Source organism: Chiloscyllium punctatum, chromosome 36 (assembly GCF_047496795.1).
Source record: "Chiloscyllium punctatum isolate Juve2018m chromosome 36, sChiPun1.3, whole genome shotgun sequence".
In the NCBI taxonomy this organism is placed as follows: Eukaryota; Metazoa; Chordata; class Chondrichthyes; order Orectolobiformes; family Hemiscylliidae; genus Chiloscyllium; species Chiloscyllium punctatum.
Genome location: NC_092774.1, coordinates 66,314,314 through 66,337,903, shown reverse-complemented (window position 1 = coordinate 66,337,903; position 23,590 = coordinate 66,314,314). Strand labels below are relative to the sequence as shown.

The 23,590-nt window shown below is 46.4% G+C and overlaps 2 protein-coding genes across 7 annotated transcripts in view; both read right to left on the bottom strand.

Annotated features, from left to right (window-relative positions):
- LOC140460614 (uncharacterized) overlaps positions 1 to 22,963 on the bottom strand; it is a 333,883-nt gene extending 310,920 nt beyond the window's left edge. The window contains exons 1-3 of one of the 6 annotated variants that reach the window (XM_072555235.1): positions 22,789 to 22,935; positions 19,518 to 21,418; positions 7,571 to 7,973 (exon numbers count right to left, since the gene is read on the bottom strand). In XM_072555235.1, the coding sequence (XP_072411336.1) occupies positions 20,138 to 21,010 (873 nt within the window). In that variant the 5' untranslated portion in view covers positions 21,011 to 21,418; positions 22,789 to 22,935 and the 3' untranslated portion in view covers positions 7,571 to 7,973; positions 19,518 to 20,137. Of the gene's footprint in view, positions 1 to 7,570; positions 7,974 to 13,408; positions 13,461 to 19,517; positions 21,419 to 22,654 lie in introns of those variants that run through there. The other 5 variants (XM_072555236.1, XM_072555231.1, XM_072555232.1 and 2 more) reach the window with 5 other exon arrangements.
- LOC140460117 (uncharacterized) overlaps positions 1 to 23,590 on the bottom strand; it is a 46,448-nt gene that overhangs the window by 8,193 nt on the left and 14,665 nt on the right. The window lies entirely within an intron of this gene.

The window sequence follows — 23,590 nt, the reverse complement described above, 5'->3', positions numbered from 1 at the left end:
TTCAATTTTTGTGATCTTTAGAATCCAGTTTCAATCGCTGGTATATTTACTCTCCTTGTCCCTTTCTATCATTCTCTGATGTTAATTCTCCAATCACGACGTTGCTCACTGGCCTTGATTTGGATTGGCCATGCTAGATTGCCCAAAGTGTCCAGGGGATGTGCAGGTTCGATGGGTTAGCCATGGGAAATGCAGGGTTATAGTTCCATAGTAATAGAAGCAGGAGTAGGCCATTGGCTCATCGAGCCTGCTCTGCCATTCATTAAGCTCATGGCGGAGCTATCCATCGTCTCAGCTACCCCTACCTCCATTGTCCCAACTACCCTTCATTCCCCTACCATTGCAAAAACCTATCCAACTGTGACTTGAATATACTTAATGAAGCTGCCTCTCCTGATTCCTTGGCAGAAAATTCCATAGATTCACTACTCTCCAGGAAAAGCAGTTCCTCCTCATCTCTGTCCTAAATCTACTCCCCCTAATCTTGAGTCAGAGTCTCATCTACTAGCAGAAATGACTGGATAGGGTAGAGCTTCATCCCCACAGTTCAATGAATTCTCACTTTCCAAGATGTATTCACTCATTCAGTTGCTGTCTCACAAATAAAAGATTTAATTTGCAACTTCTTCTGTTCCCAGTCAAGGCAAAACATCTTTGAAAGCTGCTCTGAAAGTCCAGTCTTCACAAAAACACTTCTGCTTTCACCGAAGATGATTAGAGTCATACAGCACAGAAACAGACCCTTCAACCCAACTCATCTGTGTCAACAAGAAATCCTACATTAATCTAAATAAATTGCCAGCATTTGGCTTATATCCCCCTTAACCCTTCCACTTCATATTCCCATCCAGATGCCTTTTAAATTTTGTAGTAATTGTATCAGACTCCATCACCCTCTGTGAAAACGTTGCTCCTCTGGTCCCTTTTAACTCATTCCCTCTCACCACAAACATATGCCGTCCAGTTTTGGACTCCCCTAACCTGGGTACTCACCCTATCCTGCCCCTTATAAACATCTGTAATGCTCCACAGAAAATTTTCAGTGGCCTATTTAGCCTCTTCCTTTGTCTTAAACATTCCAACTCTGGCAACAGCCTTGAAAATCCTTTCTGAACCCTTTCAAAGTTTCACAACATCTTTCCTGTCACAGGGAGACCAGAACTGAACACAGTATTCTAAAAGTGGCCTAACCAATGTCCTGTACAGCCACTCCATGACCTCCTAAGACTCACTTTCAAGGACCCATGAACCTGCACTCCAAAATCTCTCTGTTCTGTGACACTCCCCTTCATGGTGCCAGTCCTGCCTGGATTGCTTGACCAAAGTGCAACACCTCACATTTCTCTATATTAAACTCCATCTGCCACTCCTCGGTCCATTGGCCCATCCAATCAATTCTAATTTACAGCAAACTCTTTTTCTTCTCTTATTCCCTGGAAGCTGAAAATCTCCATCTCACACACTCTCCCTCCGTTCTCACTTTGCTGAATCTCATCCCTGCTGTACCTCATCCTGAAGGGTCTGGTTCATGCTGATTAACAGGTGTCACAAAGCTAGTTCCTTTTTTGACTAAATGCTTTTCTCTGGCTCAAGGAGACTCTGTCCATGACTTTTTTCAGAGAGGTAATAAACCGGCCGGGTTCTGATCAGTCTGGTTTGAACAGAGATGAAAGGGAATTTGAAAGGCCTTTTGTTTATATGTAAACAGGTGTGACTTTAGGCCAAATTGGTCATGTTTTAGAATTGACCTGTACAAAGCAAGGGGAGTGAGCTGAGCAGTTTTAGTTCAGTATTGAACTGGTTGGAAGTTCAACAGGGAGCTGTGTGGAAAATCTCTCTCTTTTCTGCCTCTCAACTTCAACCTATAAGCATGTGTTCCATTTGTACTGGTTTTCAAAGGGAGTTGGCTTATTGGGACTGTTGTGTATATTCAGAACAGCATAACTGAGTCTAGTTGGCAAGGTTGAGTTCTGTAGGGGTTCTTTATTCTGATCTTTGTGTTTCATTGTGTAATTTTGTGAATACATTTTTGTCTGTTTTAAAATCTAGTAGTCAACTGAGCTAATTTACTCCAGGTAATTTTCACTGTACACTTACCAAATCAAATTGCAAAGTTATGGTCTGGGGCTGCCTGCTTAAGAATGTTTTGAGTGGTCTGGTTTAGCCCATAACACAGCCCCACACTCACACTCAGGGGAGATATAATTGAAACATACAGAACATTGAAAGGCCTAAACAAAGTGGGCATTGGGAAGATGTTTCCATTGATGGGCGAGACCAGGACCTGAAAGAGACTAGAAAAGGGAAGACCTTTTGGAAGGGAGAAACTTTTCAGCCAGAGAGTGGTGAATCCGTGGAATTTATTGCGACATGAGGCTAGGTCACTGAGGGTATTTAAGACTGAGATAGATAGGTTCTTGAGTATCAAGGGGATCAAGGGTTATGGGGAGGAAGTGGGAGAATGAGGTTGAGAAACTTATCAACCACAGTTGTGTGGTATGAGAAGACCTGATGGGCTGAATGGTCTAATTTCTGTTCTTATGTTTTATGGTCTCTCGCTGTGTTGGACACAGTGAGAGAGAATTGGGAGCAGGAGTCAGCCATTTGGTCTTTTGAGCATGCACCAGCACTGAACAGATCATAACTGGATATGAATATACCTACATCTAAGTGGATAGGCTGGGACTTTTTTCACAGGAGCTCAGGAAGTTGAGAAGTTTATAAAACCAAGAGGGGTGTCAATGAGGTGAGTGGCTGGTGCTGTTTCCTTCAGATAGGGGTTTCAAGATTAGGGAGCAAACTTTTAAGGAGAGAGCAGAAAGATTTTAAAAAGACATGAGGAACACCTTTTTTTGAAAGAGAGTGGTTTGTGTGTGGAATCAATGTCCTAAGGAAGTGGTGGATATAGGTACAGTAATAACATTTAAAAGACATTTGGATAAGTACATGAGTAGGAAAGGTTCAGAGGGATATGGGCCAAATTACATGGGACTAGCTTAGTTTGTGAATATATTCAGCATGGACTAGTTGGACTGAAGTGTCTGTTTCTGAGCTGTATGACTCTGTAACTGTTCTGTACTGGTCTTAAAACCATTATTTTTGCCTTCCCCTATCACCATCCACTTTTTTGTGGTTCAGAAATCAGATGAACTCAGGCTTGAATATATTCAATGGCTGCCTGATCACAGAAAGCCATCCCAACTTCTGAACTCTTGCTAATGTACCACTTGCCTTGCTGATTGCTTACTACACCTGTCTGACAACTGGCAGTGACTGGTGTGGAAGGATGTTGAGGCCCCTTTGTACATCCACACATCATTCCTGACGAAGGGCTCGTGTCCAAATCACCAACAATCCTGGTCCTCGGATGCTGCCTGACCTGCTGTGTTTTTCCAGCACCACACTTTTCGACTCTAATCTCCAGCATGTGCAGTCCTCACTTTGTCCACATCCCAATATATCACCACTTAAACAGTGCACCTTTTTTCTGCTTTTTCTTCCACAGCAAAGGCAAAATCATCACATTGTGGTAATGCGTTTGCCAATGGAGACACAGACCTGAACCAACGCTTGCAGAGTCTGTTTCCTCAACCCCCCGATTCACCCCATTTCCTTTCAGTTGCTGCAAGTCAACAACTGAAGCTCAGAATTTAGAAAATAAATTGAAAATAAGGTAAGAAAAGAGAGTGCCCTACTCACAGATGTTGGACAGAGGAAGGAGGTTGCAATCTAGGGTGAAGTTCAATCTTTATTCAGAGAGAGAGAGGAGCAACAACGGCAACTTCCGAAGCTCATGTTCCAACTTCCGCATTCAGACAATGGGGGCGCTCTGATTGGCAGGAGGATCAGTCTCCTTCCGGTCCTCCAGTGCTTCCTATTGGTCCATCAAAAGAAGGGCGCGAGCCGTGTGCGCGGACACCGAGTAGCAGGCGCAGTTTTTTTTGGCTGACTCCGAGGAGCATGCGCAGTGCTCGCTGCCACAGAGACGCTGGAGATTCTGGGAGGTGGTATTACTGACAGATTTGAAGTGTCCAAATGCCAATAGGAGAAAAAAAGGCTGGAGCCACTTTCTTTTCCCCATCTATGGCTCGACTTCTTAGCCCTTTTGCATTTGTTCGGCTGCTCAACTTTTGTATATCTTTTCCCCAGGGTTGGGAGTCCTAAACGAGAAGGTTTAGGGTAAGTGGGGAAAGATTTGAGTGACCTCGGATTAGAAAGAAAAAGTGTGAAAGTTAATTGGTCTTAAGAAATGCCCTCTCTTACACCCCAACAAAAAAATAAATTGTTCACAGCCTATTGATCACTTAGTGGGAAGAATGTTGTGAAACTTGAAAGGATTCAGAAATGACTTACTTATAAGGATGTTGTTAGGTTTGGAGCTACAGAGAGAGGCTGAAAAGGCTGGAGCTGTTTTCCCTAGAGTATTGGAGACTGAGGGGGTAACCTTATAGAGGTTTATAAAATCATGAAGGGCATAGATAATGTAAATAGACAAGGTATTTCTCCTGAGGTGGAGAGGTCCAGGAGTAGAACTAGAAGTCATTTAGGGTGAGAGGGGAAAACTTAAAAGTGTCCTATGGGGCAACTTGTTTCACACAGAGAGTGGTACGTAAATTGAATGAGCTGCCAGAGGAAGTGGTACAATTACAACATATATAAGGTATCTGGATGGGGACATGAACAGGAAGGTTGACAGGGATATGGGCAAAGTGCTGGCAAATGAGACTAGGTTAATTTAGGATATCTGGTTGGTCGGGACCGAAGGCTTTGTTTCTGTGCTCTACAATTCTATGATTCTTTTTTGACATAGTCTGAGCCAATTTCACAAGACTAGGAATAGGCCATTCACCCATTACAGCCTGTCCTCAGCTGTGGCCTAACTGCACATATTTCAATGCAAGTTTCAAAAGATGTCTGCATTTTTTTATAAAATTGAACATGCTTTAATAATGTTTCTGAATATATCATTTTAGCTATTCTTAATTTTAAAAATAAGCCATTTCCCAGGTAGAGTCATCACCATCCGTTCTCTCTCCCTCTTCTTATCGGTTCCTGAATCCTGGCACCAGACAGCCACCAATATCATCTGGCCTCCAGCTGGGAACTGCAGAGAACGGAGACAATCCCTGACCCAATCAGAAGGCTGTCCTGAGGGAAATGATTGTCTCCCAGCATAAAGTGTCCGGTTAAGATTCCCCCCACCCACCACCACCGTGTCTGCAGCCTGGCCTCTAGCTGAATCTGTACCGAAGGTCCTCCAGCGTGTGTTTACCTTCTGTAAGACAAGTGCCACTCTGTCCTCTCCGCTGTGTGTTGTGTCACTGCTTAACTGTTTCCAGTGGCTGAGCAGAGGTTGATGGTCAAGTTCAGAACCCACGAGGAGAACCTTGGGTGACCCCACTACACCCTACACTCTCTCACACTCACGCAGACCCTCTCTCATACACATGGTCTCTCTCAGACACACACAAATCCACCACTGCAGATACCCTCATACTCCATCACACATGCAAAAACACACACTCACTACTCTCTCATGCACGCACATACATACAAGTCCATGGGATGAATTTGCATTTGCAGTATTATATTTGCAGATAGATTCAGTGTGCTTTTTGTGGAAAAATCGGCAGGCAGTTAATGGAGGCAATCAATCCATGTAATATTTTATCAACTCATACTTTGGAAATAGAACCAGTCTGATTCAAGATTGGGATACAGACAGACCGAACCTCTCACCTTTCATGCATTGTCTGAGCTGAGATGTCACCTATTTTTATAAAACCTTAAGTCATCTTGAGAACATGAATTAAAAGTAGTTCTGGGATTTACATATTAATGAACATAAACCTGCAAACCATTCTAAAAGATGGAAGACTTAACAGCAATCAAGGTTTGCTCAATATATCCTATCAGTTGCATGACACTGTGATCTTTTGCTATAAAATCTGTGTCTTCTGATCCTGCTCCACAGCTACCTGATGAAGGAGCAGCGCTCTGAAAGCTAGTGCTTCCAAATAAACCTGTTGGACTATAACCTGGTGTTGTGAGATTTTAACTTTGTGCACACCAGTCCAAACACTGACACCTCCACAACGTTTCTGGTGAACACAGCCCACACTTCCGCCACGAAACTTTACAATGCTGATAAAACAACGCAGTGCCTGCATTCCTAAAAAAATTACAATTTCTCATGATACTCGCTACTCATTCACTGCTCCATCTGATACATGACATTGGAAACTTGGGGCAGGAGGCTGAAAGAAATGAGCAGCTTTTAAACAAAAACCTGTTGGAGCTCAAAGCTTTCAATGAGAGTCTGAGCCCGGCAGTAAGTTCAGGTAATGTTTATTGCAACCCAACTTTGTTACAGCTTCAGATCCCCCCAGCAAAAAGGTGTAGAAAAAGTATCTTTTTTTTTATAAAACAGCTCAAAGTCAAAGCACACACACGTTCTTTACTATTTGTCAGCACAGAGTTGTCCTTTTGGAATTGGATCCTTGGTATAGCCATAAACTAGAAGTAGTATTGCCTCATGCACCAATTTGAACACATACCTTGTCTCCAAGTAGGTTTCTCCCCCCTCATCGGCTGGAGTTGGGGTGTGTGTGGTGGGGGGGGGGGGGGGGGGGTAGGGAAGAAGGAGTGCAGAATAGTCAACCAGACTGCTGTGGGTCTGGAGTCACGTGTAGGCCAGCCCGGGTAAAGGATGCACTGGGACGAGTGAGTGAATCCGTTCCCACAACAGCAGTTTCCTTCCCCAAAAAGGTTGAGAGTGAATCAGATGGGGGTTCCCCCTCCCCTCCTTGACAATTGTTTCGTTGTTAGATTCTGAACTCCAGATTTCTAACCGAATTCCAATTCCACCATCTGCCTTGGCAGCTCCTGGAACTGGGTTGATAGTCCAGTCGATAAAGGCACTCAGCCGTCGCTGCTTTAAACCCCCTGCGATGGGCATGTGAACTCTCTGGTGTCGCTGCAGGTGGGAGGAGCGGTTAAAACTCTTCCCGCACTGATAGCAGGTGAATGGTCTCTCCCCTGTGTGGACCCGCTGGTGTCTCAGCAGGTCAGAGACCTGGGTAAAGCCCTTCTCGCACTCAGGGCAGCTGAATGGCCTCTCCCCCGTGTGGACCCGCTGGTGGGTCAGCAGGGCGAAGGAATTGCTGAAGCCCTTCCCGCACTCGGTGCAGAGGAACAGCCTCTCCCCAGTGTGGACCTGCCGGTGGGCCAACAGGGTGGAGGCCTGGCTAAAGCCCTTCCCGCATGCGGAGCACCTGAAGGGCCGCTCCCCCGTGTGGACCCACCAGTGCCTCAACAAGTCAGAGCAATTGCTGAATGCCTTCCAACACTCGGGGCAGCTGAAGGGCCTCTCCCTCGTGTGGACCCGCCGGTTCCTCAACAGGTCGGAGGAATTGCTGAAGGCCTTCCCACACACTGTGCAGGGGAATGGCCTCTCCCCGGTGTGACTGCGACGATGAATCTCCAGAGCAGATGGGAAACGGAAGTCTTTCCCACAGTCACCACACTTCCACGGTTTCTCCATGGGGCAGGATTCCTCAGGTTTCTCCATGGCCGAAGCTTCAGCCGCACACAACACGTGTAGAGCTCCTCCCCTCCGTGAATTCCTCTTCCCAGGCCTTATAACTGTTTCAGGCTCCACACTCAGTGCACTCCAACAGTAGGGTCTCTCATCCAGTCCCACTGATGCTGAAAACGGACTGAAACAGGAACCAAAACACTTTGCTCCTTCTCACAATCATTCAAAAATTGTTGTGGTCCCGATGGATTGAGTGACTGTCAGACATTGACGTCAAAGTGAGAACTGCAGACGCTGCAGAGTCAGTATCGAAAAGTGCGATGCTGGAAAAGCACAGCAGGTCAGGCAGCATCTGAGGAGCAGGAGAGTCGACATTTTGGGCATAAGTCCTTCATCTGTTGATTTTGAAACTTCCGTCTTCAGATCTTCAAATACTCTGTCAAGAGATTACAAAATTCATTACTGTCAGTCCAGACTAAAAATTCAGAACAAGCAATTTGTTTGTGCTGTTATTCCACAAAATTGAAAGCACTATCCCACACTCACTCTCTCTCTCCCGCCCTCCGCTCTAACTCATTCTCCTGAAGGTGTTGATTCAGGATCTTATAGGGGCAGAAAAGCAAAAATGTCAAGACTGACATCTCAGTTTTGGATAACTCCACCTGAAATTTAATATCTTTCACAACACTGGGATATTGCTGAGGGTGAGCAGGTCTGATTTTGGGAAGCATAAAAATGTCAATTCAGGGTGAACCTGCAATGCAGGTTCTTGAAGAACCACCAGACAAAATGGTTCACATTCCCAGGAAGTGGGGGGGGAAAGCAAAATGAGCCATCAAGGCATTGACACCACCACCAGAGAGACTGAACAAACAGACATGACAAACATTCATGGAAAGCCAGAGTCATCGAGATGTACAGCACAGAAACAGACACTTCAGTCAAATTCTTCAGTGCCCAACCAGATATCCAAAATTAATCTCGTCCCATTTGCCAGCGCTTTGTCCGTATCCCTTTGAACCCTTCCTTTTCATACACTCAGGCTGATGACTTTTAAATGGCCACTTCCTTTGGCAGCTCATTCCATACATGCACCATCCTCTGCGTGAAAATGTGGCCCCTTAGGTCTCTTTGCAGTCTCCCTCCCCCTGCCCCCACCTTAAATCTATTACCCTCTAGTTCTGGACTCCCCATCCCAAGAAAAAGACCTAGTCTATTTACCCAATCCATGCCCCTCGTGATTTTAAATAAGTCTATCAGATTACCCCTCACATTCTGACGCACTAGGGAAAACAGCAACACCCTATCCTTCCAACCATTCTTACCTGGGTAATTAAGACACATATCTGAGTTTGCAGAGTCTGCTCCCTACCCGGGTTCACTCCAGTTGCTACAAGTGAACAAATTTCCTCCCCCTGCACTCCACCCACTGCTTCCCCCCTCCCCCACTTCCTGAACAGTTAACAAAAATCCCTTCTCTTCAGAGAACCCTCACTGTTCTAACAAGTTCACACCAACCTCCGAATGGCAACCTCACCATACCCATACTCCTATTGCTCTACATTTACCCCTTGACGAATACATCTAACCTGCACATCCCTGGGCACTGTGGGTAATTTGGCCTGGCCAATCACACCTTACCTGGACAAAGTTAAAAATCACACAACACCAGGTTATCATCCAATGGGTTTATTTGGAAGCACTAGCATTTGGAGCACTGCTCCTTCATCAGGTGGTTGTGGAGTGTAAGATCATAAGACACAATTTCTGGAAAAGCATTAGAGTGTCCTGGCATTGAAATGATATATTGAACAAACCCAGATCGTTAAGTCTTTCATCTTTTACAATGGATTGCAGATATCATTAATATGTAAATCCCAGAACTTCCTGTAAGGCACCTTCTCAGGATAACTAAGGCTTTATAACAAAAGGAGACACCTCAGCTCAAACAATGCATTAAAGGTGTGAGGTCAGAATCTGTCTGTATCCCAGTCTAGAGTCAGACTGGTTCTATTTCCAATGTGGAATTTACAAAATATTACATATATTAACTGCCTGCAGATTGTGCATTTTTTGAGGAAAATAGAATGCATATGCAAATATCCTTCTGCAAAAACAAATTCACCCCCATGGACTTGTGCATGTGTGCATGAGAGAGAAAAAAAGTCAGTTTCCATGCTGTATATCTCTATGTCAATTTGAGAACAGATACGTTTTTTTCTGTTGGTATAAATATTGTTGTAAATCATAGTGGGTACTAATAGCTCGATGGAAGGGTGAGAGAATTCCTCAAATAAGGCACTGAAGGAATCCTGGGAGAGTAGTATTTCTGGTTTACTTCCTATTGAACAATATTAAACACAAGCACCTAATTATTTCTAATTTTGGTTCACATTTCTTGTTTTATTCCCTGCTATGACTACACTTCATGTCTGGATGATTAACAGGCTGGGAGATTGTGGGTCTGGGTTGACTTCTTGTTCCAGAAGGTGTAAAAAAAAGGGGTCAAAGCATCAGCAGAAATCCAGAAGGGGTGAGAAACCAGGACCTGAAATTGGAGCGGACACCAGATTCCCCTGTGATCGGTGCTTTGATTACCTGTGCTAACCCTCTACCTTGATCTTACTTTCCATTTGATCACCTCCTCAATATTGAGGATCCAATTCTTGTCATTCTGGAGCCATATCTCTGTAAGGAGTCCCATATTTTAATTATTCCCTTTAATGTGTGCAGTCAATTCATTCGCTTTTGCTGCAATGCAGCACACATTCAGACATACCATTTTTAGTTTCAATTTTTATGATCTTTCGAATCCACTTTTGATTGCTGGTACATTTACTCTCCATGTCTTTCTGTCGTTCTCGGATGTTCATTTTCACATCACTGTATTGCTCACTGGCCTTGATTCGGATTGGCCATGCTAAATTGCCCATAGTGTCCAGAGATGTGCAGGTTAGGTGGGTTAGCCATGGGAAATGCAGGGTTAGAGTTTCATAGTAATAGAAGCAGGAGTAGATCATTTGGCCCGTCGAGTCTGCTTTGCCATTCATTTAATGAATGATCTCTCCATTGTCTCAGCTTCTCCTCCCTGCATTGTCCCAACTACCCTTAATACCTTTACCATGCAAAAACCCATCTAACTGTGTCTTGAATATACTTAATTAAGCTGCCTCTACTGCGTCCCTGGGCAGAGAATTACATTGATTCACTATTCTCTGGGAAAAGCAGTTCTTCCTCATCTCTATCCTAAATCTACTCCAACTAATCTTGAGGTCTGGTCTCACCCACCAGCAGAAATGACTGGATAGGGTAGGGTTTCATCCCCACAGTGCAATGAAATCCCATTTTCCACCAAAATCTCAGATGTACTCACTCACTCAGGTGCTGTCTCATAAATGAAAGATTTCATTGTAACTTCTTCTGCTCCCAGTAAGGACAAAACATCTTTGAAGGCTGCTCTGAAAGTCCAGTCTGCACAATGACACTTCTGGTTTCACCAAAGACCCAGAGAGTCATACAGCACAGAAACAGACCCTTCAGTCCAACTCGTATGTGCCTCCCAGATATCCTAAGTTAATCTAGTCCCATTTACCAGCATTTGGCCCATATCCCTCTAAACGCTTCCTATTCTTGTACCCATCCAGATGCCTTTTAAATGCTGTAATTGTATCAGGCTCCACCCCTTCCTATGACAATTCATTCAATACATGCACCACCTTCTGCGTGAAACAAGTTGCCCTTCATGTCCCTTTTAAATCATTCCCCTCTCACCTCAAACATATGCTCTCTAGTTTTGCATTCACCCTATCCATGCCCCTTATAAATATTTATAAGGTCACCCCTGAGTGTCCAATGCTCCAGGAAAATATCCCTGACCGATTCAGCCTCTCTCTGTAGATCAAACCATCCAACTCTGGCAACAGCCTTTCAAGTCTTTTCTGACCCCTTTCAAAGTTTCACACCATCTTTCCTGTAGCAGGAAGACCAGAATTGAATGCAGTATTTTAAAAGTAGCCTAACCAATGTCCTGTACAGCCACAACATGACCTCCCAACTCCGATACTCAATGCTCTGACTAATAAAGGAAAGCGTACAAAATGCCTTCTTCACTATTCTGGCTACCTGAGACTACACTTTCAACGAACAATGAACCTGCACTCCAAGGTCTCTTTGTTCTGAAACACTCCCTTAACTGTCCTGCCTGGATTGCCTTACCAAAATGCAAACATCACATTTCCATAAATTAATCTCCATCTGCCACTCCCTGGCCCATTGCCCCATCCAATCAATCAATTCTAATTTATCGCGAACTCTCTAATTCTTATTCCCTGGAAGTTCAAAATCTCCATCCCACACACTCCCTGCATTCTCACTTTGTTGAACCTAATCCCTGCAGTACCTCATCCTGAAGGGTCTGGGTTCATGCTGATTAACAGGGCCACACTCAGGGGAATCTAATTGAAACAAACACAATACTCAATGGCCTGGACAGAGTTGATGTTGGGAAGATGTTTCCATTGGAAGGAGAGACTAGCAGCCAAGGGCACAGCCTTAGAGTAAAGGGAAGACCTTTCAGAACGGAGATTAGGAGAAATTTCTTTAGCCAGAGAGTGGTGAACTGATGGAATTCATTGTCACAGAAGGCTGTGGACGGCAGGTAACTGAGGATATTTAACACTGAGACAGAAACAGTTCTTGAGTATCAAGGGGATCAAGGGTTACAGGGAGAAAACAGGAGAATGGGGCTGAGACACTTCTCAGCCGTGATTGAATGGTATGGGCAGACCCAGTGGGCTGAATGGCTTAATTTCTGCTCTTATGAATAGGAAAGGTTCAGAGATATATAGGCCAAACAAGGTAGGACTAGTTTAGTTTATGAATATAGTCAGCATGAAATCAAGTATCTGTTTCTGTGCTGTACGATTCTGTAACTGATCTTAACCAGTTTTTCTGTTCCCTCATAACCATCCACTTCATAGTTGTTCAAAAATAGATGAGCTCAGCTTTGAATATATTCAATGACCCCCTAGCCACAGGAAGGCCCCACCCCACTTCTGAACTCAATTCCCCTTGCTAAAACACCACTTGCCCTGCTGACTGCTTAGTGCACCTGTCTGACAACGGGTATTGACTGGTGTAGAAAGACACGGAAATCTCTTTGTATATCCACAAAACATTCCCGATGAACGGCTCGTGTCCAAAACGTCAACTCTCCTGGTCCTTGGATGCTGTCTGACCCGCTGTTCTTTTCCAGGGCCACGCTTGTCAACTCTGATCTCCAGCATCTGCACTCCTCACTTTCTCCATATCACCATTAAAACAATGCACCTCCTTTCTGCTTTTGTTTTCCCACAGCAAAGGCTATATTATCACATTGTGGTCATGCATTTGTCATGTGATTGCCAATTGAGACACAGATTTGGACCAATATTTCTAGATGAGTACTGCAGATGCCGGAGATTAAAGTCGAGAGTGTGGTGCTGGAAAAGCACGCAGGTCAGGCAGCGTCCGAGGAGCAGGAAAATTCCTGATGAAGGATTTTTGCCCGAAACGTCGATTTTCCTGCTCCTCGGATGCTGCCTGACCTGCTATGCTTTTCCAGCACCACACTGTCGACCAATATTTCTACACTCTGTCCCCACCCTGAATTCACTCCCTTTCCTTTCAGTTGTTGGAAGTCAACAATTGAACGCCAGAATGGAAAAAAAAGTGGAACAGATGGCGAGAAAAGAGAGTGCCGTACTCACAGTTGTTGGACAGAGGAAGAAAGTTGCAGTTTGGGGTAAAGCTCAGTCTTTATTCAGAGAGACAGGAACAGCAGCAAGTGCTACTTCAGAAGCTCATTGTCCAACTCCCGCATTCAGACAATAGCGGTGCTCTGATTGGCAGGAGGACAAGATTCCTTCCGGTCCTCCCGAGTTCCCTATTGGTCCATCAAAAGTAGGTCCTGAGTCGTTTGTGCGTACAACCAGGAGCATGCAGTCTTCCGCTGACACCAGCGGACATGCGCAGTGCTTGATGACACCGAGGGGCATGCGCATTACGCTCTTCAGAAATGCTTACGTTGCGATCAGATTTGAAGTGTCCAAATGCCAATCGGAGGAAAAAAAAAGTTGAATTACAATCTCCTTCCCTCACCCCCCTCGGCTCGACATTGCATTCCTTTTGCATTTTGGCTGGCTGCTCAACTTGTGTATTTCTTTTCCCTCGGTAAGGGGAGCCACACACTGGAGGGCATAGGTTTAGGTTGAGTGGGGAAAGATGAGGGACCAAAGGATTAGAAAAAACGTGTGACATTTAATTTGCCTCAAGAAATGCCAGAACGAGAGGACATTAGTTTAGGGTGAGTGGGGAAAGGTTTAAAACGGACCTAAGGGGTAACTTGTTTCACGCAGAGGATGGTAAATGTATTGACTGAGCTGCCGGAGTGGAGGCTGGTACAATTACAACTTTTAAAAGGCATCTGAATGGGTGTACGAAGAGGAAAGTTTAAAGGGGTTTGGGCCAAGTGTTGGCAAATAGGAATAGAATAAATTAGGATATCTGGTCGGCACAGACCAAACTGTTCCATTCCATGCTCCATGACTCTATTTCTACATAGAACCAATTTGACAATATTAGAATAGGCAACTCACCCCTTACAGCCTGTCCTCAACTGTGGCCAAATTGCACATATTTCAACGCAAGTTTCAGAAAGATGCCTGCAGCTTTTTTAAAAATAGAATTGAACATGCTTTAATGTTGTTTCTGAGTAGCTATTCTCAATGTTAAAGATCAGCCATTTCTCGTGCACCCCCATCTCCCAGGTAGAGTCATCACCATCTGTCTCTCTCTTCTTACAAGGGCTTGTTACAACAATCAAAGAGGGATGGAGGCACGAGAAATAACAGGTGGTGGGGAAAGAGAATGGTTGGGGGGGGAGGGGGAGGGGGGGGGAGAGGGGGAGGAGCTGAGGGTGGGTGTCAAGAGAGAGAAAATGGACAGGGGACAGAAAGAGAATGGACAGAGGGCAGTGACACTTCAAATCCCACCTTCCCCAGCACCACAGTAATCATTTCTCAATATACAAATGGCTAAAGCAGTAGAATCACATAATCCCTGCAGGTCATTCAGCCCATTTACCTCACACTGACCTTGCAAATAGCATCCCACCAGACCAACCCACTTACCATACAACCCTGCAGTTCCCCATGGCTTACGCACCTGAAAATGCATATCCTTGGACACTTCAGCACAGCTGATCCACCCTAAACTGCAGATCTTTGGATTGTGGGAGGAACCCACGCAGACACAAGGGGGACAATGTGCCAAAGTCGCCTGAGGCTGGAATCAAACCCAGCACTGTGAGGCAGCAGTACTGACCACTGAGCCACCATGCCACCCAGAGCTTTGATGTTCTGCTTTATCTTTTTAGCTTCTGACTTCTCATGAGCCCTCAGCAGAGGCTCTGCCCTCCTGAGATTTGTGGACTACACCCACTGCAGCCTCCCTTTCCCACTTCTCCTGTCCTGAGCACGTTGGTTCCTTAACCTGGTGCCAGACAGACACCGATGCCATCTGGCCTCCTGCTGCTAACTTCAGAGAAAGACGACAATCACCTGTTAATATTCTGCCCTTACCCCCAGCGCTCCCCCTCCCACCACTCAGCCAGTTAGGTCCTCCCCCTGCCTCCCAATCTCAGATCCCCTTTACCTGTGTGATTCACACTCACACCCTTCTGACCCTGTCCACTGACCTAATCAGAAGGATCTGTCCAGAGGGGAATGACCATCTCCTGGAATAAAGTGTCCGGTTAACTTTCCCCGTGACGTGTCTGCAGCCTGGCTTCCAACTCCATCTCTCTGAGCCAAAGGTCTTCCAGCATGTGTTTACACTGAATGACAGCATCCAGGACCTCCCACCTTCTGCAAAGTGAAAGACAAGTCTCACCCTGCCCTCTCCAATGTGTGTGTAGATTAGATTAGATTCTCGACAGTATGGAAACAGGCCCTTTGGGCCAAAATGTTCACATTGACCCTCCAAAGAGTAACCCACCCAGACCTGTTCCCCTACCTTAAATTTAGCCCTGACTAATGCACCCAACACTATGTGAATTTAGCATGACCTGCACATCTTTTGGATTGTGGGAAGAAACTGGAGCACCCGGAGGAAACCCATGTGGAGAATGTGCCAACTCCACATAGACAGTTGCCTGAGGTGGGAATCGAACCCGGATCCCTGGTGCTGCGAGGCAGCACTGCTAACCACTGAGCCACCATGTCACCTAGTAACTGCTGAATTGTTTCGACTGGCCAAGCAGAGGCCGATAGCCAAGTTTGGAACCCATGAGGATGGTCTCAAGCGGGACCTTGGGTGACCACACTACACTTAACACTGTCTCTCACTCCCATACATACACACCCAGTCACACAGACCCTCTCTCACACACACACCCTCTCACAGGTTTATACTCCACTGCATCGACACACTTTATCAAGCATGCACATGCAAACACTCCATCTCTCTCTCTCATGCACACACACACACACACACGCACACACACAAACCTATGCAGTGAATTTGCATTTGCAGATACATTGTATTTTGCTCAAAAAGCACAATCTGCAAGCAGTCAATCTATGTAATATTTTATAAATTCCTACTTTGGAAATAGAACATGTGTGACTCAGGACTGGGATACAAACAGACTTGAACCTCACACCTTTCTTGCTTTGTCTGAGATGGGCTCAAGTGCGTATACTTCAATGCAAGGAGTATCAGAAATAAGGTGTGTGAACTTAAGGCGTGGATCGGTACCTGGGACTACGATGTTGTGGCCATCACGGAAACATGGATAGATGAGGGACAGGAATGGCTGTTGGAGGTTCCTGGTTACAGATGTTTCAGTAAGATTAGGGAGGGTGGTAAAAAAGGAGGGGGGGTGGCATTGCTAATTAGAAATGGTATAACGGCTGCAGAAAGGAAGATTGAGGGGGATCTGCCTCTGGAGGTAGTATGGGCTGAAGTCAGAAATAGGAAAGGTGCAGTCACCTTGTTGGGTGTTTATTATAGGCCCCCCAATAGCAGCAGAGATGTGGAGAAACAGATTGGGAAACAGATTTTGGAAAGGTGCAGAAGCCACAGGGTCGTAGTCATGGGCGACTTCAACTTCCCAAATATTGATTGGAAGCTCTTTAGATCAAGTAGATTGGATGGGGCGGTGTTTGTGCAGTGTGTCCAGGAAGCTTTTCTAACGCAGTATGTAGATTGTCCAACCAGAGGGGAGGCCATATTGGATTTGGTACTCGGTAACGAACCGGGGCAAGTGGTGGGCTTGTTGGTGGGTGAACATTTTGGTGATGGCGACCACAATTCTGTGACTTTCACCTTGGTTATGGAGAGAGATAGGTGCGCACAACAAGGTAGATTTTACAATTGGGGGAAGGGAAATTACGATGCTGTAAGACAGGATTTGAGGAGCATACGTTGGGAGCATAGGCTGTTAGGGAAGGATGTGGTGGAAATGTGGGACTTTTTCAAGGAGCAGATACGACGTGTCCTTGATATGTATGTACCGATCAGGCAGGAATGAAATGGTCGTGTGAGGGAGCCTTGGTTGACGAGGGAGGTTGAATGTCTAGTAAAGAGGAAGAAGGAGGCTTACATAAGGTTGAGGAAACAAGGTTCAGACAGAGCAGTGGAGGGATACAGGATAGCCAGAAGGGACCTGAAGAAAGGGATTAGGAGAGCTAAGAGAGGGCATGAAAAATCCCTGGCGGATAGGATCAAGGATAACCCCAAGGCATTCTATGCATATGTGAGAAACCTGAGAATGACGAGAACGAGGGTAGGTCCGATCAAGGACAGTGGTGGGAGACTGTGTATTGAGTCGGAAGAGATAGGAGAGGTCTTGAACAAGTACTTCTCTTCAGTATTTACGAACGAGAGGGACCGTATTGTTGAAGAGGAGAGTGTGAAACGGACTGATAAGCTAGAAGAGATACCTGTTAGGAAGGAAGATGTGTTGGACATTTTGAACAACTTGAGGATAGACAAGTCCCCCGGGCCTGACGGGATATATCCTAGGATTATGTGGGAAGCAAGAGAGGAAATTGCAGTACCGTTGGCAATGATCTTCTCGTCTTCACTGGCAACTGGGGTGGTACCAGGGGACTGGAGAGTAGCGAATGTTGTGCCCCTGTTCAAAAAAGGGAATAGGGTTAACCCCGGGAATTACAGGCCAGTTAGTCTTACTTCTGTGGCAGGCAAAGTAATGGAAAGGGTACTGAGGGATAGCATTTACGAGTATCTGGAAAGACACTGCTTGATTAGGGACAGCCAGCACGGATTTGTGAAGGGTAGGTCTTGCCTTACAAGTCTTATTGAATTCTTCGAGGAGGTGACCAAGCAGGTGGATGAGGGTAGAGCAGTGGATGTAGTGTACATGGATTTTAGTAAGGCATTTGATAAGGTTCCCCATGGTAGGCTTATGTGGAAAGTCAGGAGGCATGGGATAGAGGGAAATTTGGCCAATTGGATAGAAAACTGGCTAACCGGTAGAAGTCAGAGAGTGGTGGTAGATGGTAAATATTCAGCATGGAGTCCAGTTACAAGTGGAGTTCCGCAGGGATCAGTTCTGGGTCCTCTGCTGTTTGTAATTTTTATTAATGACTTAGAGGAGGGAGTCGAAGGGTGGGTCAGTAAATTTGCAGATGATACAAAGATAGGTGGAGTTGTGGACAGTGAGGAGGGCTGTTGTCGGCTGCAGAGGGACTTAGATAGGATGCAGAGCTGGGCTGAGGAGTGGCAGATGGAGTTCAACCCTGCCAAGTGTGAGGTTGTCCATTTTGGAAGAACAAATAAGAATGCGGAATACAGGGTTAATGGTAGGGTTCTTGGTCAGGTGGAGGAACAGAGGGATCTTGGGGTCTATGTACATAGATCTTTGAAGGTTGCCACTCAGGTGGATAGAGTTTGTAAGAAGGCCTATGGAGTATTATCGTTCATTAGCAGAGGGATTGAATTCAAGAGTCGTGAGGTGATGTTGCAGCTGTACAGGACTTTGGTTAGGCCACATTTGGAGTACTGTGTGCAGTTCTGGTCGCCTCACTTTAGGAAAGATGTGGAAGCTTTGGAGAGGGTGCAGAGAAGATTTACCAGGATGATGTTGCCTGGAATGGAGAGTAGGTCGTACGAGGATAGGTTGAGAGTTCTCGGCCTTTTCTCGTTGGAACGGCGAAGGATGAGGGGTGACTTGATAGAGGTTTATAAGATGATCAGAGGAATAGATAGAGTAGACAGTCAGAAACTTTTTCCCCGGGTACAACAGAGTGTTACAAGGGGACATAAATTTAAGGTGAAGGGTGGAAGGTATAGGGGAGATGTCAGGGGTGGGTTCTTTACCCAGAGAGTGGTGGGGGCATGGAATGCGCTGCCCGAGGGAGTGGTAGAGTCAGATTCATTGGCGACCTTTAAGCGGCATTTGGATAGGTACATGGATGGGTGCTTAATCTAGGATAGAAGTTCGGCACAACATCGTGGGCCGAAGGGCCTGTTCTGTGCTGTATTGTTCTATGTTCTATGTCTGAGCTGAGATGTCACCTATTTTTACAAAATATTAAGTCATCTGGAGAATGTGACTTAAAAGTAGTTCTGGGATATACATGTTAATGAACCGAAACCTGCAACCCATTCTCAAAGATGAAAGACTGAATCGCAACTGGACTTGTTCAGGAAATCTGATCAACTGCATGACACTGTAATGTTTTGCGATAAATTCTATGTCTTATGACCTGCTCAACAGCTACCCGATGAAGGAGCAGCGCTCCCAAAGCTAGCCCTTCCAAATAAATCTGTTGGGACTCTCACCTGGAGTTGTGTCGATTTTAACTTTCTCCACCTCAGTCCAACACCAGCAACTGCCCATCATTTCGAATGAACACAGCCCCCACCTCCTGGTGCTGCCAGGAAACTTTACAATGTCCATAAAACAACACAGTACCTGCACTCCTGAAATATCTGCAATTTCCAACGATACGAGCTACTCATTCACTGTTCCATCTGATACACGACATTGGAAACTTAGTGCAGGAGGCTGAAAGAAATCAACAGGTTTAAAACAAAAACCATTTGAAGCTCAAAGCCATCAATGAGAGTCTGAGCCTGGCGGGAAGTTCAGGTAACCCTTTATTGGGACCCAACTTTGTTACAGCTTCAGACTCCCCCCCCAGCAAAAAGGGAATGGGAGGGGCCCAGTGGGAGAGAGAAAGGGGGCGGGGGGCGCGGAGGGGGGGCATGGGTGCAGTGTGGAGTCAACCATAGGCCAGACAGGGTAAAGGATGCAGCTGGGACGACTGAGTGAATCCTTTCCCACAACGGCAGTTTCCTTCCCGAAAAATGGCGTGAGTGAATCAGATGGGGTTTTCTCACCCCAACACCACCCCCCACCCCCACAACTCCGCCCCCAAAATTGGCTTCATCGTTAGACTTGGAACTCCAGATTACTGACTGAATTCCAACTTCACCATCTGCCACGGCAGGATTCGAACCGGGGAGGCCCCAGAACTGGGTTAATACTCCAGTCAATAATGGCACTCAGCCGTCACTCCTTCAATGCCTCTGCTATGGTACGTGAACGTGCTGGTGCCTCCGCAGGTGGGAGGAGCAGGTGAACACCTTACTGCACCCGGGGCAACTGAAGGGCCTCTCCCCTATGTGGACCTGCTGGTGTTTCTGAAGTGTGATGGCCTGGGTAAAGCACTTCCCACACTCGGGACAACTAAAGGGCCTCTCCCCCGTGTGGATCCGCTGGTGGGTCTGGAGGTTGGAGGCCCGGGCAAAGCCCTTCCCACACTCGGGGCACCTGAAGGGCCTCTCCCCGGTGTGGGACCGCTGGTGTCTCAGCCGGGCAGAGGCCTGGGTAAAGCACTTCCCGCATTCACAGCAGCTGAAGGGCCTCTCCCCCGTGTGGACCCGCTGGTGGGTCTGCAGGGTGGAGGAATCGCTGAAGCCTTTACCGCACTCTGGGCAGCTGAAGGGCCGCTCCCCTGTGTGGAGCCGCTGATGGATCAGCAGGGCAGAGGCCTGGGTAAAGGCCTTCCTGCATTCGGAGCAGCTGAAGGGCCTCTCCCCTGTGTGGACCCGCCGATGGGTCAGCAGGTGAGAGGAATCACTGAAGGCCTTCCCGCACTCGGGGCAGGAGAGTGGCCTCTCCCCCTTGTGGATTCGCTGGTGCCTCAGCAGGGCAAAGGAATTGCTGAAGACCTTCCCACACTCGGGGCAGCTGAAAGGCCTCTCCCCCGTGTGGACCCGCCGGTGGGTCTGCAGGGCGGATGCCTGGGTAAAGCCCTTCCGGCACTCGGGGCAGCTGAAGGGCCTCTCCCCGGTGTGACTGCGCCGATGAGTCTCCAGAGCAGACGGGGCACCGAAGCCTTTCCCACAGTCGCCACACTTCCACGGTTTCTTCACAGGGCGGGATTCCTCAGGTTTCTCCATGGCCGAAGATTCAGCCGCACACAAACGTGGGTACAGCCCCACCCTGCCATGAATTCCTCTTTCCAGGCCGTATAACTGCTTCAGGCTCCATACTCACTGCGCTGCAACGTAGGGTCTCTCATCCAGTCCGACTGATTCTAAAAATGCACTCGAGCAGGAAGCAAACGCTTTGCTCCTTCTCACAGAATCACAGTCAAAAATCGTTGCAGTCCCGATGTCCCAGTGTCACTGTCAGACATTGATGTGAAAGTGAGGACTGCAGATGCTGGAGAGTCAAGACTTCAAAAGTGAGACGCTGGAAAAACACTGTAGGTCAGGCAGCATCCGAGGAGCAGAAGAGTCAATGCTTCGGGCATAAGGCCTTCATCTGTCGATTTTGAAATTTCTGTCTTCAGATCTTCAAATACTCTGTAAAAAGAGATTACAAAAGTCATTACACTCAGTGCAGGGTAACAACTCTGAACAAGCAATTCTACTTTCTGCAGAATATACTTTTCTTTTGTTATTCCACAAAATTGAAGGCACCATCCCACACTCTCTCCCTCCTCTGTTCTCACTCCACTCTAATTCTCCTCAAGGTGCTGATTCAGGATCTTACAGATGCAACCAACAGAGTCATAGAGATGTACAGCATGGAAACAGACCCGAACCCAGGGAAAAGACTTTGTCTATTTATGCTATACATGCCCCTCATAAATTTGCAACCTCTATAAGGTTACCCCTCAGGCTCCAACGCTCCAGGGAAAACAGCTCCAGTCTGTTCAGCCTCTCCCTATAGCTCAAATCCTCCAACCCTGGTGACATCCTTGTAAATCGTTTCTGAACCATTTCAAGTTTCACAACATCTTTTTGTTGGAAGGAGACCAGAATTGCACTCAATATTCCAACAGTGGCCTTACCAATGTTCTGTACAGCCGCAACATGACCTCCCAAGAGTTCAAAATTAACATGAAAGAAGTCTTCGATAAGCATTTGGTACTTAAAGTTTGACAAGGCACTGATGAAATGCATCCAACAATCTTGAAGGAAGGGTCGACAGAAATTGTGGAAGCCGTAATTTATCAGTCTTCCATGGACTTGGAGGAGGTGCCAGAAGACTAGAGAACTGCAAACATTGCAGCCTGGTTTAAGAAAGGTTGTAAAGCTAATCTCAGCAATTATAGAGTCAGCGAGATGTTTTGCTGTCCTATCTTTCCCATGAAGGCTGTCAGAACAGGCTGTGAGCAGGAGTCTGCTGGGCACCACCTTCATTAATCAAAAGAGAAAGAGCTATTGATTCAGCACCTCAGTAAATCTTGAGGCAGTCTTGGCTCCTATGCACATGTTGGGATCCATGTAAGGAGATGTTTATAGTTTGCTTCTGTACTTAGAATTCATAAATTGAAGCCAGTGTACATTTTTAAAATATTCAAGATTAAAAGTACAGAGGAGATCAATATTATACAACAATCCAACAACCCCGTCCCAGGACAACACGCGCCTGACCCTCACAAAGATGGCGGCCGGTTGCCCGGGCAACCCGAGAGCTCCTTCGCCGGTGAAGTAAACACTGGGGCCTGTGGGGCTTCTATTGGAGGCCTCAGTCCTCCCCCTAGGAGTTTATAAACTCCCCAGTCTCCCTCCTCCCGCGGTTCCCAATCCTACCCTGTCTCACTGTCTCCTCTCCCCGGGGGCAGGAGCCAGGTCTTGGCGCTCGGGCCTGGCGACCTCCCCGGGATGTTTCTGAAACCTGGTCCTGTTCTGAAGGAGAATCACCGGGACCCGAAACCCGTCCTCACATTTCTCCCGACACGAGCTGCCGGACCTGCTCAGCTTTTCCAGCGGCTCCTGTTCTTGTTCCTTCAGCCGCCGGCGCCATTCCTTTCCCACACTCAGTAACACTGTCATTGTCCGGCCGCGGGACCTACACTGCACATGCGCCAACACACAGGGGGCGTGGTCCAAACAATGTCGTCACCAACTGAGGGGGCGTGGTTGGGGAAGTCCTCCAACCAATAGGGGACAATGGGGGCTGGTTTTCCCCGCCCCCAGCCCCTGAAAGGTGGGTTTCATTTAAATGTGAATGTGGTTTTCTTTTTAATGTTCAGCCTGTTCAGGAATGTTACTCCAGACCTTTGGAAGGCTGAAACATCGGGAAACTTCCAGACACAAACAAAGGGGTTTTCAAAAATGAATAGAAATAGGGAAGGTAAATTACAAAAGAAGCCGAGTATAAAATATCAAAAGCTTCTATTGTTGTGCCAAAGGGAACAGAGTCGCTAAAGGAAATGTTGGTTCCTTGGAAGATGAAACAGGTGAGTTAATAAGGGGAACACTGAAATGACAGAGCTGCTAAATCAATACTTTAGGGTACTAAAGGAAGTGGCAGCGGAGATTGTGGATACATTAGTTACAATATTTCAAAATTCCCTGGACATGAGAAAGATTCATTGAGTTTATTTAATAGAGAGATAGGTAGGTTCTTGATTGTCACATTTTGGCCCACTCTCCTAACCTATCTTGATCCATTTGAATGGTTCATGTTTCCTCATTGCAATTTACCATCACGCCTATTTATGTGTCATCCACAAATTTAGCAAA